Source organism: Schistocerca gregaria, chromosome X, assembly GCF_023897955.1.
Source record: "Schistocerca gregaria isolate iqSchGreg1 chromosome X, iqSchGreg1.2, whole genome shotgun sequence".
NCBI lineage: Eukaryota > Metazoa > Arthropoda > Insecta > Orthoptera > Acrididae > Schistocerca > Schistocerca gregaria.
In genome coordinates, this window is record NC_064931.1 from 316,822,369 (window position 1) to 316,841,297 (window position 18,929).

Sequence of the window (18,929 nt, forward strand, 5' to 3'; positions counted from 1 at the left end):
GGGGGGGGGCAGGGCAGACTCGAGAGGGAATGGGAAAAGGCAGAGGATGGAAATGCAAAAGGACTTGGGGGAGAGAAGGGGCAGAGAGAGGGTAGGTGGGGAAAAAAAGAGGATGGAAGGGGACAGAGGGAGCCCAGGAAAAGGACGGAGGAAAGGAGGGGGGGGGGGTGAGGATCAGAGTTGATAGGAGGGATAAATGGAGGGAGAGAGGGCATCATCCAGGAAGGGGAGTTGATGGAAGCCACCTTGGGAAAGGAGATGAAGAGTGTAGAGATGGAGGGTAGGTGGGACACAACAGTGAAGATGTGACAGGGGGCGGAGATAGGAGAGGAGAGGAGCAACCAGGGGATGAGGGGGATCAAGGCGGTGGGAGGTGTAGAGTATGCGGATATGTTCGAGGAATAGGAGCAGATGGGGGAAAGGAATGAGGTCATAGAGGATCCACATGGGGGACACGAGGCGTATACGGAAGGCGAGGCGGAGTGCATGATGCTCTAGGATCTGGAGGGACTTGTAGAATTTGGGGGGGGGGGGGGGGGGCAGATATCCAGGCAGGACTGGCATAACAGAGGATGGGACGGATTAAGGATTTGGAGGTGTGGAGGATGGTAGAGGGGTGCAAACCCCATTTCCGGCCGGAGAGGAGTTTGAGGAGTCGGGGGCGATTGTGGACTTTGGATTGGATGGAGTGGAGTGGAGATGAGGGATCCAGGTGAGGTGACAGTCAATGGTGAGGTCAAGGTAGGTGAGGGTGGGGGTGAGGCGGACAGAACGGGCGCAGACGGTAAATGAGAAATCCAGGAGCCGGAAGGAGCGAGTGGTATGACCTATGATGATTGCCTGGGTCTTGGAAGGATTAATTTTCAGGAGTCACTGGTTACACCATGCTTGACAGCTATCGATGGAAAAAGTATGAGTATTAAGCATCCTACAAACTTAAAGTGAACAGAGAAGTCCAGCGGTGTGAACCTGTAAATTATTTGACAGAACGAATAGTGAAAAGTCAGCGTAAATTGAAAGTAAAAAGATATCAGTACTTAATAGTAACTAAAAGGGACAGACAACTAGGCACGCGAGACCAGAAGCAGCCGAGAGCAGTTCAGGCAACACACCAACAGATGGCACTACACGCGAATTAAACTACGTACAATATCACGCGGATGTAAAGAAACAGATCGAAGCTATGAATTTCGCTTGTACTAAACAAGACAAAATAGGCAATGTTGTCGAAGACAGTGGCTATGCTAACGAATCGAGGGATATGTTCGTATCACCGGAAACAGCAAGGGAAGTAGGACTTGAACATGAAAATGCAGTGGAAACCAAAAGTGAAAAGACACCAGATGTGACTGATTTACTTAAGATGTTGCCTGCGCAATTTTCAACACAAATTGCAGCACTGGGGCAACAAAATGACAATATCAAGGCACAAATCGCAGCAGAAGGCCGAAATATTTATAATCAACTTGTCGAGCAAAACAAACAAATTATTGCACAAAGTAAAGAGATCAAAATGCAGGGTACCCGACTTAGCAAACAATTTGAAGAAGTCAATTCAATGGTAGGAGTAGTGAGTAATGAAATCAAAAGGATTAAAAGCGAAATTACTGTCATCAATGGCAATATTGCTAATGTACAAGGACAGATTGATGACATTAACGAAAGATTTGACACTGAAGTAATTAAAATTCAAGATCAAATACAACCCTTAGTCAGTACTAAAGTGGACGAAAAGGTATTCGGTTCTAAATCTGAAATACAAACAGAATGTAACACAGAATTTGCACTGATTAAACAATCTGTAACAGAGACAAGTAGAGAACTAAACAAACAGATCATTACTTGTGAAAAGAAGTGTAAGCATAACACTTCACAAATCTATATCTACATCTACATCCATACTCCGCAAGCCACCTGACGGTGTGGGGCGGAGGGTACCTTGAGTACCTCTATGGGTTCTCCCTTCTATTCCAGTCTCATATTGTTTGTGGAAAGAAGGATTGTCAGTATGCTTCTGTGTAGGCTCTAATCTCTGTGATTTTATTCTCATGGTCTCTTCGCGAGATATACGTAGGAGGGAGCAATATACTGCTTGACTCTTTGGTGAAGGTATGTTCTCGAAATTTTAACAAAAGCCCGTACCGAGCTACTGAGCGTCTGTCCTGCAGAGTCTTCCACTGGAGTTTATCTATCATCTCCGTAACGCTTTCACAATTACTAAATGATCCTGTAATGAAGTGCGCTGCTCTCCGTTGGATCCTCTCTATCTCTTCTATCAACCCTATCTGGTACGGATAGGGTTGATCCAAGGCAAAATGTACGACTTAGAAAAAAAAATTACAAATAGGACCTGCACATTTTACTAAAAGAATACCTTTCAGTAAAATATTAGAGGGCGAGGAAAAATTCGACCTTGCAAAGAGACGCAATGGAAGGCACCCGCTTGATTTTGTGAAAAATTGTGAAAGGAACCTTCCTGAGTATTTATCTGATCAGGAATAAATTAATGTTATTATCACTGCATTAGCAGGAGATGCAAAAAGGCGGGCATTGAACCTCAATACTAACCAGATGCCCTTTGAAAGTTTTAAACAAAAATTTATTGACGAATACTGGTCAGAAGAAAAGCAAGACCATTTATGGCATGAATGTATAATGGCCAGAATGTATGGTATTAGAGGGAGGCAAACCATGAAAGAATTTTGTGAATCATGGTATAGGAAATTAATACACCTGAAAAAGAGTCGAAGATGAAGAACATTGGCGCGGAAATCGCAAAGTTCGTCACAATAACAATAACAATTAATCGAGAGAAAGTAATGACCAAAATGAATGACCTGAAAATGATAGCTTTCGTGTAAACACGATTCAAAGAGGTTGCGTGAGAGGCAGGAGAAACTATACGAAGCGCGGTAGGGGATACATGGCACGGAATTTCCAAAATAGAGATGGAGTGGAAAACTGAAAACTGCATGTTTTACAGGACGGATTCACGTGGAAACTAGTTTTGGGCCAAAAGAAAAAATGTCAGATAATAAATTCGAGAAGGAAGGATGTAAAATACGGGGCAGGAAGTTTAAGGATGCGCCTGGGGGTGACGTGTGCAGAGTGATACATAGTGGCAAGCCCAGTGGGCTTGTGCTTGGGGCAGCGCTTGCCGGAGCACCGGACATTGTACTCAGCAACACACACAAATGGGCGAGGTCAGAACAAGATTGCTGCCGTAGAGAGAAACATAAAAGGCAGCATCGGACACTTCCGTTGGCCAGTTTGAGTAATAGATGAATGTAAAACTGAAAATAAAGTTAATATGTCATATGTTAAGGATAGCTCAATATCAGAATCATGCGAAAAGGCATTATTAAAGAATGAAAGAGAGCCAGAAAATGACAGTGAAAAGAATAATATTTGTACTTTTAATGATGTATGAGGTAAAAGACGTACATGTGAGTGAGGTTATGATGAATAAAGAGGAAAGGAAGGTAGAATATGCCACGCAAAAGACATGTGCACAATTAATAATAGGTGAAAGTGATGTAAAGGAGGACGTTAGTAAACATGACATCATGAGCAGTGCAGGTGAAGTTATTGTTGATGGAAAGGTGTTTTGTGGTTCTAATGCAGAAGGGTCTAGTAAGAATTTCACACGATTACTTGAGAAGGATAGCAAGGAAGAAAATGAAATGAAGGTTATCGAAGTATATGGTGACTATACTAAGTATGAAGTTAAGGCTGAAATCGTTCAAAGCGATACAAACAGAAGTACCAGAGTGCCCAAACGATGTGCATTGTGTAGAAAATAATTAAAAAAACAAGGCAGCTGAAATATCTAGAGATAATCTGCCTCACTGTTTAAAAGTTGCTTTCCTGCTCGAATCTGATAACGAGATAGAGCTTAGTGATAGCTCAGATGAAGGAGAGACTACAGATTCAGATACAGATGAGTTTTCAGAGGTAGACAAACGTAATTATACCTTTGCAGAAAGAGGCTACGAAAAAAATGAATGACATGTTTTCGAAACAAAATCCAGAATGCATAACCGAAACAAAACCGATAGAGCTGCCAGATAACACTATATTAGGGCAAGCTTTCCTTAATGTAATGAAATAAGTAGATTTACAGAAGCCTAAAGAACCTCCTGATATAAATATAGTAGAACATGAACTCTTGAAAATCTGTAAAAATGTAGAGGTCAACAAACCCAAAAAGCCACTTGATATACAACAGAAATCAGTAGGTAATATTTCTTGGAAAGACGTTATGGTTGAGCAGGATCTGTTATGGGAAGAACAGGAGGAAAAGGAACGCAGAATTATTAAACAAACCATAATACCTGTAAATGTTTAACACTGAGCTGCAAGTGCTTTTCGACACAGGGTCCCAAATCAGTGCCATATAAGAATCATTCTTTCATCATATTCCATGTAAACCAGGGCTAGTAACAATGTCTGTGAGTGGAGTAAAAATTATAGGAGTTACTGGTAAGTCCAGCAAGCCCATTCGAAAACAAGTATTGATGGACTTTGAAATAGAAAGTCAAAAATTTGAACATGATTTTCTAGTGGTTCCTGAACTAAGTGCTGAAATGATTCTAGGTATTGATTGGCTAGACAAGGAAAAAGTAATTTAGATTAATAGGGAAACCAATACAATAGAAATTAAATTTGAAGGTCACAACCAGGTCCAAGATGTTGATATAGAACCCATATTGTAAAGATAAAATCTGAAAATGATGGTTTATCCCAACTATATGAAATGTACCACGTGAAAGATTTATTGCAGGATGATCAAAAAACTGAAAGTTTAAGGGAGATTGTTGATGTTATCCAGGAGATCTCATGTGAACAGAAAGAGGATTTATTCAATATCTTCAATAATAATAAGGAAGTATTCTGTGATAAACCAGGTGTCATAAATAACTTTGAATACCATATGGATGTCCTAGAACATGAACCATACTTTGTCAGACCATACCCAATACCTATAGCTAAGAAAGAAGCAGTACAAGCTGAAATTGGTAAAATGTTGGACTGGGGGGGTAATAGAGAGAAGCAATAGAGAATACAATAGTCCACTTATTATAGTCAATAAGAAGGATGGAGGCGTAAGAGTAGTCATTGATGCCTGAACATTGAATAAAATTGTCAGGAGAGAAGTAGACAGACCTGAAAATTTAGATGATTTACTAAAAAAGTTCCATAATGTAAAATATCTGACCAGTCTAGACCTCACTGGCAGATATTGGGAAATCCCATTACACAAAGATTCTAGGAAATATACAGCTTTTTTTTGTTACCAATACAAAGTTGCACCATTTCATTTAAGTTAATCTGTTTCTGTTTTCATTAGGGCTTTGTATTCTGTTTTAGGAAAAGAACTTTGTGCCAGATTGATTGTATATGTAGACGACCTATTAATTGCTACTGATAATTGGGAAGAGCATTGTGACCTGTTAAACAAAACCCTTATTGTTCTTCAAGCAGGGGGCATGACTTTGAAGTTAAAAAAGTGTGAATTTGTGAGATAAGAAATTAAGTTTTTGGGACACATAATAACCACATCTGGGATTGGCAAGGACCCAGAAAAGTTTAATGCTATTGAAAAGTGTCCTCTTCCAAAGAACAGGAAACAATTAAAAGCGTTTTTAGATCTTTGTGGGTTTTACCACAGGGGCAAGTTTTTCTCAGCCCACATTTGAACAGCCTGAATGTCAGAAGGATTTTGAAAATTTAAAAACTGAATTGGTAAGGGTAAACATTTTACATCATCCAGTTTTAAGTGAGTCATTTCACATGATTACAGACAGTAGTGCTTATGGTACACAAAATTGAGATATTTGTTAGATCCTTTCAACAAACATTATTAATCTTAGCACACGCTATTGCGATATTAATTTTAATATGCTTGCAATAAAGGATACTGGGTAACCATAGTTCAAATGGAGAGGTACCTGAGAGGTGTTGTGATAAGGAAAAAATTAAGGTAGGTACAAAAATTCAGTTATAAATTACCTTATATTTGAGCACACTAACACATCCAATGAGCTGATCCTTCACTGTACATTACAATAGTTCTTCTGTTCTACTACAGTGATTGCGCAATGTGGTGGCGAGTACATGTTGGTAGGTGGATTTGCAGGTAGAATTGCTGGACTCTGTCATTTCTTGGTGGCGATGATAGATACCAATTTCAGAATAGTTCTAGTCTTTATCCATCCATCTGAGGCATTGGGAAGTGGCACAGAAAGCCTCTTTCGGCACCAGCACAATACACAACTTTTACATGAGCAGTTGATAGTTTGGTAGCTCGTCCCTGACTGACTCTTGATTCCACCTTTTCTACCTATGCCAACCACAATTTGTGCACGCTGCATGCTTCTGTTCCCGAGGGGAACCACAACACCTTTTACATACAAAATAACTAATAACCCTAAGTGAAGGTCAGTAGTTTACATAATAGCAAACAAACATTTTAAATCAAACAGAACATTTGCACATATTGGTAGTTCTACACAAAATTATTTAAATAAAATTATTTAATTTTAAAGATAACCAAAGAGATTATATGACAAAAACAAAACATATAATTTACTCATATTACACATATTACAGAGATACACTTCCTACAATCTAAAAGACATCAAAGTTTTTAACAGAGAAAAGAATAAACATTCTCATTGTATTGATTCAGTCCAACAAATTTTACAGAAACTCAGCGCTACAACATTAAACAAAACAAAAGGAAAAATAAATCAGTACAGCATTAGAGCTGTGGTGTTACAAACATTACTTTTGTTTTTGACCAAACTTATTTCACCTACTTGTTTTACGTGTCTACAGAGTAATTTAAAGAAATAATTATTTGCTTAACTGTAAGCATTTTCCTTTGAGAGATGCTAGGTTTCGTTGCAGCACTTCTTGGTGAACATTAAGTTCACCTTATTAACAAGTAAAGGATATAGTATTAATACTGACTCTTATGTACAGGGGTTGGACAAAAATATGGAAACACCTCAAGAACTGCATGCTTATTTATTTATTTGTTTATGTATTTCATGTCCCGTAGATCCTGGAAGTGAGTAATTCGGCAGGGTATGGAACATGTCAAATTGTACATAGTTCAAGCATAACTTGTATAAATACATACAATAAAGATACAATGTAAATAAAATCAACAGACAACAACACAATCAATAAAGAGAAAATTGTTTTTCACATATTAAGGAGTCTGATTGTACAGACCTCAAACATATCTTACATAAATGCAACAAAAAGATAGATTGTAAATAAGATACCAACTAAACAACAGCACATTCAAGTAACAGAAAGTTTTTGTTTCACATGTTAAGCATGAGTAATACATACAGGAATCAAGATAAGTTCACTATTCCAAGGAAAATACAGAAATACTATAAACAATTTTCATATGCCTATTCAAAACAAAATTAATTACACTATTTATACAACACTTGCAAGTTTAGTGATTATACAGAATTTCTTTAAAAAAAAAAAAAGTGGGTGAAATCTTATGGGACTTAACTGCTAAGGTCATACACACCCATGCCCGAGGGAGGAACCTCTCTGCCTGAACCAGCCGCACAGTCGACTAATCCCGCGCGGCTTTTCTTTCACATATTCATCAATTGTATAAAAAGATTTCTCTATCAGGTACTCCTTGAGAGCTTATTTGAATGCCGGAAATCTATTGTTAAGGCATTTGATATGTGGTGGGAGAGCATTAAACAGCTTAATACTGGAGTAGTAAGCTCCTTTTTGAACAATAGTGAGACTTTTCAATTCAATGTGCAGACTGTTTTTGGTGCTTGTGTTATAGTTATAAAATTGACTGTTATCTTTGTGGATATAAGGGTTATTACAGACAAAGGTCAACAAAGAAAAGATATACTGTGAGGCGGTGGTAAGGATCCCCATCTTTCGAAACAAGCATCTACAAGAGTGCCTGTGATGGACACCACTCATTATTCTGATGGCTTTTTTTTTTAGCAGTGAAAATTTTCTTTGCGAGAGGTTGCTTCCCCCAGAATATAATAGCATATGACATCAATGAATGAAAATAGCTGAAGTAAGAAGCCTTAATGGTATCTGCGTCAGCCACTGAAGCAATAACCCGTAGTGCAAATATTGCTGAGCTAAGTGTTTTGTAAAGATGAAGGATGTGTGTCGACCAATTACATTTGCTGTCTATATAAACAACCAGGAATTTTGTAACCTCAACTTTTTGTATTGCTTGATCTCTACACTTAACGTTAATTTCTTCCAGATTTCTTTGTGGAGTATGGAATCTCATATAAAGGGTTTTATCTGTATTCAATGAGAGACCATTTGAAGAAAACCAATTTACTATATCATTTAAAACTCCGTTTATAGTTTGTTCAAGATTGTTGTCTGTGAAATCATCAATTAGAATTGTAGTGTCTTCTGCAAAAAGAGTAAATTTACTCCTTGTATCAGAACAAAGTGGGAGATCATTAATGAAGATGAGAAACAGCAGTGGACCCAAAACAGAGACTTGTGACACACCACAACTTACTGTGCCCCACTCAGATGAGGCAGGTTCTCCGGATGTGCCATTCAGCATTGCAGTCTGCTTTCAGTCCTTTAGGTATGACTGGAACCATGAACCAATGGTACCACACAAACCATAATATTTCGCTTTTTTCAAAAGAATTAGATGGTTTACACAATCAAAGGCTTTAGAGAGATCACAAAAACACCCACTGGAGACTTTTTTTTGTTCATGGCTTCCAGAACTTGATTGGGGAAAGAGAATATTGCTTGTTCTGTACAAAGACCTACACAAAAACCGAACTGACTTTTGTTTAGGATATTGTGGAAGCTGAGATGTTTGGCAATCAACCTGTGCATCAGTTTTTCAAGAATTTTTGGAAAGATAGTTAAAAGGGAGATTGGGCGATAATTTGTAACATTGTCTTTCTCACCTTTTTTAAACAGTGGTATCACTACAGCTAGTTTTAGCCTGTCAGGGACAATTCCTTCTTGCAGTGATGTGTTGAATATGTTGCATAAGACTGGACTTACATATTTATAGCAACTTTTCAATATTTTACAGGAAATATTGTCCACACCTACAAACTTTTTATTTTTTAATGAAGTAATAATTCGTTCAATCTCTTTTACTGTAACATAAGATAAGGATACCTATGGGGGTCTATTGCTGATAGCTTTCTGTAGAAGAGCCAAAGACTCATCCACAGAACCTTTACAGCCTGTATTCTCTGCTGCTGACAAAAAGTGCCTGTTGAAGATTTCTCTAACCGTTTCAGCTTTCTTTACAATATTGGTACCTTGTTTAAGTTCTATGGGTGTCCAGTTCCCTGTTTTTTTTTTTTTTTTTTTTTTTTTTTGCCCGTTTCCCACTTTATTACATTCCAAGTTTTTTTATTTTGTTGTCAGACTTATCAATTTCAGACTTAATGCACATATTTTTTTGACTTATTTATTACATTCTTTAGGATGCTGCAGTAAAGTTTGTAGTGCTGACATTTTTTTTGGATCATTACAAGTTCTGAGGGAATTATATAGCATCCTCTTTGTTCTGCAGGATGTTTTTGTCCGAGCAGTGACCCATGACTTATTGATAGTGCTTACATGACTGTTTCTAATTTTTTTTAGGAAAAGTGGCTTCAAAAATAGACATAAATTCATTTAGAAATGTATTATATTTTTTGTTCACATCTGCTTAATTGAAAACTGGACTCCAAACTATCTTTTGTAGGCTGTTGTTGAAAATTTTGATGGTTTCATCATTTATTATTCCAAAATATTTTCAAGAATTCTCAGAACTGTTGCACAGATTGATGTCAGTGAAAGTAAGAAACTGACCTCCATGATCAGAAAGGCCAAGAATTGGACATACACTGATCTTGTTGACTCTTGACTTATCTATAAATATATTGTCAATCAGACATTGACAGTTCTCGGTAACTCTACTTGTAAAATTTACTACTGTCATCAGATTATAAGAATCAACTAGATGTTCTAGCATTGCTTTCATTTAGGAAATCTACATTGAAATCACCTTTAATTATTAGATCCTTAGATGCTGAGTACACTTGGGATAATACAGAATGTAACTGCTTCAGGAACACATTAGTGTTCCCTGAGGGAGCTCTGTATAGTGCTAACACTACAACCGTACAGTCACTTATAGTTACTTCTACACCACATATTTCAATATGTTGTTCAATACAGTGACCCTTTAAATCTAATGTGGTATATGATATACTGCTCCACCATTCTTCATGATAGATCTACAGTAATGTGGCACTAGACAGTAACCACTGAGCTGTAACATTTCAACATCTCTCATGTGATGTTCACTAAAGCATAGAACATCAGCATCCTTTACCTCTTGTAGGTCATCTAAAAGAACAGAAATTTCGTTAACTTTGTTTGTAAGTCCTCTTACATTATGGTGAAAAATTGTCAAAGCTTTTGTATTTGCTGAGAGTGGTTGCTTTCACCTAAAAAAGTACTTGTGGGGTTAGAAACAATAGGCTCATTGTTAACTGCTTCGCTGAAATTCTGAACTTGAAAATTAGTCTGATGTGATTGCTGGAGCCATTTAAGGGGAATAGGCTCAGAGTGGGGAGATATTTTGTTGATTTCTTCCATTATTGCTTATGTAAAAGAGTACCTAATGCTTGTTTACCTGACCTGTTAAGGTGCATACCATGTCTTGTAAACAACTCTATTTGAAAATTACTCGTATCTAAAACACAAGTATTGCTAAATTGTTTGCAAGTCTTCACTAATTTAGAGTTCATTTGAATAACAGCTTCATTTACACAGGATTGTGGGATTAAGTCGTGTCTCTTTGGAATATTCACAACAAATACCATAGAATGCTGAAGAGCCGTTAATTTCTCCTTGAGTGATTGTGTAACATCAAAACCTTCATTGCAGGCTACATTGTTTGAACCACCTATTATAATCACGCAATCGTTTTTTACTCTTTCAGGATCACAGAATGCTACGACTTCCTGAATTTTCACACCAGGTTTCATGATTCCACAAACATTAGCACTATTAAAACTGTTTTTTTACAATTTTGGCCATACCTCTTCCATGACTGTGGGCAAATATATGAACACGCTCTGTTTTATTCTCAGCATAAATTTCACTTCTTGCTGCTGATAGTTCAGACTGTGGTAAATCAAACGTAACTTTTTTACGACAATTTACATTTTTTGGAACATTATCCAAGGTTACTTTAAGATTCGAATTCACACATTTTGGAATGTTTGCCAAGGTCACTTTAACATTCTAATTCAGCTTCAGTTCTGAGTCATTCACTGGAATACTTTTACTAGAATAGAGTATATTAAATGTGTTTACATTCTCAAACCTCGTATCATTTACTGTCAGTGGCATTTTTGCGCCTAATGCATTCCGTTTGGTGGATACTTTCTTCCATTCTTCCAAATTGTCGGCACTCTTTTTTGGTAGGTGCTTGAACATAAATGTAGATGCTAGCCAAGCCTGCAGGCTGCATTGTTGTATTGACCACAAACAGCACATGTGCAGTCTCCTTAATACAATGCAGGTGTCAGCCATGCTCAGAATACTGTTCTGTGTAATTATGAATGTATTATGTCAGAGCTAAGTGAATTTGAATGTGGGCAAATTGTTGGTGCGCATATGGTGGGCACTTATATAACCAAAGGGGTCAAAGTGTTTGATGTTTCAATAGGTACGATATCAGCAATTTATACTGGATACTGGGAAAGTGTAACAAACATCATCTATGAACTCACAACACAGACAAAAGTGTGTGTTGAGTGATTGTGGCAGATTGTCATCAACAGGGATTGTGATGAAAAATAAGAGGACAACAGCTGCAGAAGTCACTGCAGAACTGAGTATTGGGCTCATAAACCCTGTCAGTACCAAAACAACATGAATGGAACTCAATAAGAAGGGAATTGCAGGCTGAGCTGGAATTTTCAAAACCGCTTGTCGCTGATGCAAATCTGTGTAACAGGGAAAGATGGTGCTGAAGCCATAAAACCTGGACTGTGGAGCAATAGAAGAAGGTCGTTTGGTTGGATGAGTCTTGTTTCACTCTGTTTCCAACTTCTGGCTGACTTTATGTCCTGAGAGTGGAACATGGCTGGGGTTCAGTGTTTGATTTGGGCAGCCTTACCTTGATGTTTCATGGGCCCCATGGTTACTGTGCACAGTAGCATTACTGCCAAGGATTATGTGATAGTATAAATGATCAGGTCCATCCCAAGGTACAGTGTTTATTCCCAAGTGGTGATCCTGTGCCCAAGATGACAGGACCGATGTTCACACAGCTCACATAATTGAAGACTGGTTTTATGAGCATGAGGATGAATCTCCTCTGGCCACCACTGTCTTCAGATTGCAATTTAATGAGCATTTGTCTACTATGGAGAGGAGGGTGAGTGATCTCTATCCACCTTCGTCATCATAATTACCTGAAAGTGCCACTACCTTTCAGGAAGAATTGTGTAAGATCTCCTTGGAAACCATACAGGAGATGAATGAAAGCTGTTTCGAATGCCAGTGTGTTTTCTACATTGTATTATGTATGATAATGTGTTCTGTTGTGTTTTCAGTGTTTCCATATCTTTTTCAATGCCTATTTGTCCATTTGCTCTTCTAGAACACTTCTGCACTCAAACTTTTGTGACAAAAGTTTGCACTTTATAGCATATAACAAACCTTGTGCCAGTATTCTAGCTTGCACAGCAGATTTAAGAAAAATAAACTACAAGCTGAACAGAGACAATTTAGCTCAGATGAAATGTGAAAATCTTAACAGGAGGCTGCACCATGGAAATCACAAATCTGCTCAAGAGTCACACACAAGCCCGTAACCAGCCAGAGTGAATTATCAATAAAGGAAGAAGCCAAATCGGAGTCTAGTCCAGTCACACTCGCAACTGAGTCCAAGTAGATGATATTAGTACAGAGACAGAAATGAACTGACCAGCTCTCAGTGCGCATTTAGTCCAACAGCTGAAAGTTCTACACACTGCATTCAGCAGTGGTACTGCCGGTATCAAAGGCTCACTTGTAGCACCAATGTCATTTCCATCTTTTTCAGTGCACCCTCAAGATCATCGTAATCTCACTATGTATAAAGTGATTTTGTAAAATCTTCTACTGAGGGAAAAGATATACTTTCCTAGAAAATAATTACTGTATCCGATGTGAATAAGTCAGGTCCAAAATTTTTATTGAATAATTGATTTTAAAGTCATTGGGATATGTTTTTTTATTTGCATATATCCTAGTATTTACTGAAAGATCATTATTTGTTATGCACTACCTCTACCTATACATTGTCTTGCTTGTAATTATGGTGTTTATTGTTTCAAAAAATGTTCACAAGATCAATTGTTCACCATAATTTTTATGGTATTAGGCATTATTAAATTTCAATAGATTTCAGAGATTGAGAGTTAATACATCGAGAATGATACAATTACATTTATTCAAAACTGTTAGTGTGCTGATGTAATTAATATTCATACTATTAATGTTTTCTTTCAGAATTAAGAATCGCATAAAACCAGTGATTGTTGTTGATGGACCATCATGCCTTAAAACAATATATGGTCAGCTAAACTGGACATGTGGTGGACAGTACAAAGAGTTTAAGGAGGAGTGCATTACATTTGTGAAGTTATTTGAAGACCATGATATAAAATTAGTTTTCTTCTTTGATGGTCCAGCACTAACTGGAAAAAGAGAAACTTTGACTGAACGAAGAAGACAAGATATGGAGGCAGATAGAAGGTTCTTTCACTGGTTGGATAATAATCATGCACAGCTTGATCAGCATCGCAACTGGATGAAGAAGCCTATAGGCCTTCATTATTATGCCAGATATATTTTCCAACACTTTTGTGGCTGTGAGGTAGGAAACAGAAACATTAAAGTTATAATCTGCACAAATTATTTGTATTTCACTTTGATCATTTAATTTTGCTTACTAACATAAAATTATGCAAGTGGTCATTTAATCAGAGCTCTGAACAGTGTCAGCTGGAGTCATATGTTTCCTGTGATTTGCCTGCGTTGTCTCACCAACATTAATTATTAAGAAAATTCAAAGCAGGAACATAAATTGATTAAAACATATTTATGTGTCACAGAGAATAGTCAACATTATTGGAAATTTAAGAGGACATAAGTCAGTATTAGTCTTTTGAATAAAAATTAGTGAGTATGAAGCAATAACATTATTATTTTATTTGCCATATTATCTGGAACTTTTTCAAGCACAGCTTCCTCACCAAGAACTGCAATCTGTTGAATCTATTGGACTGTTTATTTTTAACATAGAAGGCTTAGTAGCTCATTCGGTTATGTACAGTTATACAAAAGCATAAGTCTTCACTGGTTCCAGGAAATCCTGGTTCTTAAGGTGACTTTAATCTCTGGAAAACCTTTACATATGTGATAAATGCCAGAAAATACCCTACCTTGCAATCCATACTCAAATTTATGGCCTACAAACACCTGAGTGAGCTAGCCACAGATTAGAATATGAACGTTGTATTTTGTTGTAAATATCCTTAAAGGTAATAACTGCTTTTCTTAAAAGATCAGAAAGATTATTGTTTAAGCCATGAAGAATAAAACATTCAAACTGTGTGTTACCAATGTGAGTACATCCAGCTTACAGCTAAATTACACTTCTTGTAGATCATTTCAGTTTAGCCACCACTGTTGATTACTTTATTGTGCTTTTTTATGAATGGAGAGTTTTAAAGAAATCTGATAATTTAAACTATATACAGTTGAAACTTGTCATATGCATATGAGTTTGAATATGACGTATGTTTGTGAAAATGAAATCAGATGTGTTTCGTGGCATTATTTCTCAGCACAAAATTACTCTCAGGTGTTAAATCATTGATCACTGTGATAGGCCTTAAAACATTAATAGCTGTAGCCATGGAGGCACAGGTGGAATGTACTTGTAACCTCAAGAGGGAAGGTGGACACATAACTATGCTGCAGATCCCTAGAAACTAAACACTGTACAACTCTCTTTCATTTGTTTTATATTGTCATGTCAGAATTACTATCAAGCTCAAATCTGAAGTCATAGTTGTCAATGAAGTACAACACTTAGAACTGAAAGCATATTTATTACTGACACCAACATACAGCCAGAACAGAACTGAACTCCAGGTCAGGGAGTGCAGATATTTATACAAATATTAAATGTTCCAGAAATTGCTCGTATTTGTTCAGCCATTGAACATTCCAGAAATCCATGAATGGTAGATACTAAATAACAAATAATTGCTGGTGGTTGGGTTTAGACTGGTGACTCTCAGCCTCCCAGCCAGCCAGCGATGCTAACCACAGCACCACACTACATGCACCACAGCTCGTGGCAATATTAGAAAGAACTCTCATGTTGGTGTCATTGTTTTACAACAAAGATATAACATCCTGCATGGCTTTAATGTGAGTGATTTTTTTAGTGAGATGAATGGGTTCTTAGGAGGCACACTTCCCAGCATTCGTTTACCTCTACATGTACAGCCATACTCTGCAAACCTCTGTGAAGTGTATCACAGAAGGTACTTCCCATTGTCTCAGTTATTAGTGCTTTTTCCCATTCCAATCATATATCGAATAATGACTGTTTAAATGCCTGTATGTGTGCTCTACTTAATCTAATATTGTCCTCAAGATACCTATGGGAGTGATACATAGTGACAACCTGACTTCACAGGTCATTAGTGTGTACCATTTTATCATGATTTTACTCTATGTGACAATGCCATTCATGGCTATATAGAGTGAAGAAAAAAATTCCGCACTTGGTGGCTGGCATGTGATTCCTCATCCCAGTTCTAGAAAAAAGAGTATTCAGCAAAACCCAGTCCTCCCATTAGGTTTAATAGAAATGCGACTTAAAAAATGAGGCTCTGGCAACACTGTAACATTTGTTTGATGTCTAGGCTTATCTTCACAGAGCCGGTACATACACTATGAGATCAAAAGTATCCAGACACCCCCAAAAACATACGTTTTTTATATTAGGTGCATTGTGCTGCCACCTACTGCCAGGTACTCCATATCAGTGACCTCAATATTAATTTGACACTGTGAGAGAGCAGAATGGGGCACTATGCGGAACTCATGGACTTTGAATGTGTCAGGTGATTGGGTGTCACTTGTCATACATCTGTATGCATGATTTCCACCCTCCTAAACATCCCTAGGTCCACTGTTTCCAATGTGATATTGAAGTGTAAATGTGAAGTGACACATACAGCACAAACGCACACAGGCCGACCTCGTCTGTTGACTGACAGAGACTACCGACAGTTGAAGAGGGTCGTCATGTGTAATAGGCAGACATCTATCCAGACCATCACACAGGAATTCCAAAGTGCATCAGGATTCACTGCAAGTACTATGACAGTTAGGTAGGAGGTGAGAAAATTTGGATTTCATGGTTGAGCGGCTGCTCATAAAGCCACACATCACGCCGGTGAATGCCGAACGACACCTCGCTTGGTGTAAGGAGCATAAACATTGGATGAGTGAATAGTGGAAAAACATTGTGTGGAGTAATGAATCATGGTACACAATGTGGTGATCCAATGGCATGGTGTGGGTATGGCGAATGCCCAGTAAATATCATCTGCCAGCGTATGTAATGCTGACAGTAAAATTTGGTAGCAGTGGTGTTATGGTGCAGTCATGTTTTTCATGGAGGGGGCTTGCACCCCTTCTTGTTTTGCATGGCACTGTCACAGCTGAGGCCTACATTGATGTTTTAAGCACCTCCTTGCTTCCCACTGTTGAAGAGCAATTCGGAGGTGGAAATTGCATCTTTCAACATGATCGAGTAACTGTTCATAATGCACAGCCTGTGGTGGAGTGGTTACACAACAGTAACATCCCTGTAATGGACTGACCAGCACTGAGTCCTGACCTGGATCCTATCAAACACCTTTAGGATGTTTTGGAACACTGGCTTCATGCCAGGCCTGTCCGACTGATGTCGATACCTCTCCTCAGTGCAGCACTCCATGAAGAATGGGCTGCCATTCCTCAAGGAACCTTCCAGCACCTTCCTGCGAGAGTGGAAGCTATCATCAAAGTTAAGGGTGGGCTAACACCATATTGAATTCCAGCATCACCGATAGAGGATGCCACAAACTTGTAAGTCATTTTCAGCCAGGTGTCCAGATACTTTTGATCATGTAGTGTACATGTACGAGCAACATGCACTTTAGAGAAGGTGTTCAAACCGACCACTTTGCATTTGCAAACACTTTGCCACTGTGAACCACACGGCTGTGGCATTTTGCTGTATGCATCTTATTACTGACACTCAGAAATAGTGCAAAGGTATAACCTTTTGTAGAAGGGCACTAAGTGCCTAAAACTGGTAAAAAAATTAATTTTTTTAATGCAGTTGGTTTCTTATTATTTTGTTTCAAACGACTACAGATGCTGAGGATGGATACAATACTAATATCACAGGTACTTCGCCGATGTGCTTGGTGAACTGTTTCAAGAATCATGTCCTCTGTTTATGGAGTATGTCTAGTTCTTGGATGACCTGTGCCCATTACTTGTGGGTGAAGATTACCAGTTTCCTGGAGGTGTTGCTCCAGCTGATGGAAAACATTCTTATCCGGATAGTGCATGTGAGGATAGTGTTCAGAATATGCACAAGCAGCAGTTTCAGCTTGGTTATTGGGTGTGCCTAGCATCAAAACATACTGACATATTCATTGTTTATGTACTCTATCAGGAAGCTGTCCTACATGAACTTAATAGGCTAAGTTATGGTTGTGTACTGTGTGGTTAGTAGACACATGCAGCCCACTGTTATGTGATAGGCTATTGCCACATGACAAAATGATGTTCTGCTTATAAATGGTGAGAACTAGGGAATGGACGTCTAAACAATAAAAAAATAAACTTGACATTCGAAGCATAGCTGCATGGTGAATGAGGGTTCCATGTTCCAGCAGTCTGCCTAGTGAGCTGCAAAGGCCGGCAGAGAAGTGCAGCGTGATACACATTCCTCTGTACATTTTGATGCCTACATGATGTGACAGTACTGCCAGCACCTTGTTTTCACACATATGTTCAAAATGCACAATATCTGATTTTGCTACATCAACATTTGTCCTGAATCTGGGTGAGGAATTGTGTGCTGATCTTCCATGCAGCATTTTTTCCTTCACCCTGTATATTTATATGCTTACTCTGTTAACTTCATGAAGACAGATCAGTCTGAAGATGATCATAATGATTGAAACTGGTAATTGAATAAATAAATATTTGTGATCAGGGACTTGTGGTATTTACAAAATGTCAGAACATGAGATCATGGTCACCTAGTAACTATGTTGCCCCTCATCATAGGGGCCATTGCAGTATATTCCCAGAGTCATAATTTAAAGATGGTTCTCGAAGCTTTGTAACATGGCTTTCTCAAGACAATTTACGTCTGTCATCTAGTGTCTCCCAGCTAACTTTCTTTTGCATCTCTGACATTTTCCCATGGGTCAAACAAACTTAAGAACGTTTGTGCAGCCCTTCTCTGTACAGTTTTTGTATGTCCATCCTTTTGGCAGGAAGTCTCCGGGATGACGGCTGTTTACTATTGTGACAAATTAAAACACCTACAGCCGCCCTTATGATTTTATTTTATTTTGTTGCAACCAGTTTCAATGCTTCAGTGTGTCATCTTCAGGCTGTTGTTGATATGATCACTATATACATCACATCAGTTGCCAGCATTACTGGATATGCAGATAATGTGTCAGTACTCCAACCATCAACTGCCAACTGCCAACTCACAGTTGATGGTTGGAGTGCTGACACATTATCTGCGTATCCAGTAATGCTGGCAACTGATGTGA

General features: G+C 38.2%; 1 protein-coding gene across 7 annotated transcripts in view; it reads left to right on the forward strand.

The window, feature by feature from the left end:
* The window catches only part of LOC126299284 (constitutive coactivator of peroxisome proliferator-activated receptor gamma-like), a 633,226-nt gene that overhangs the window by 169,380 nt on the left and 444,917 nt on the right, over window positions 1-18,929 (forward strand). For all 7 annotated transcript variants that reach the window (XM_049991071.1, XM_049991070.1, XM_049991069.1 and 4 more), the window contains one exon: window positions 13,567-13,933. In XM_049991071.1, the coding sequence (XP_049847028.1) occupies window positions 13,567-13,933 (367 nt within the window). The remainder of the gene's footprint in view (window positions 1-13,566; window positions 13,934-18,929) is intronic.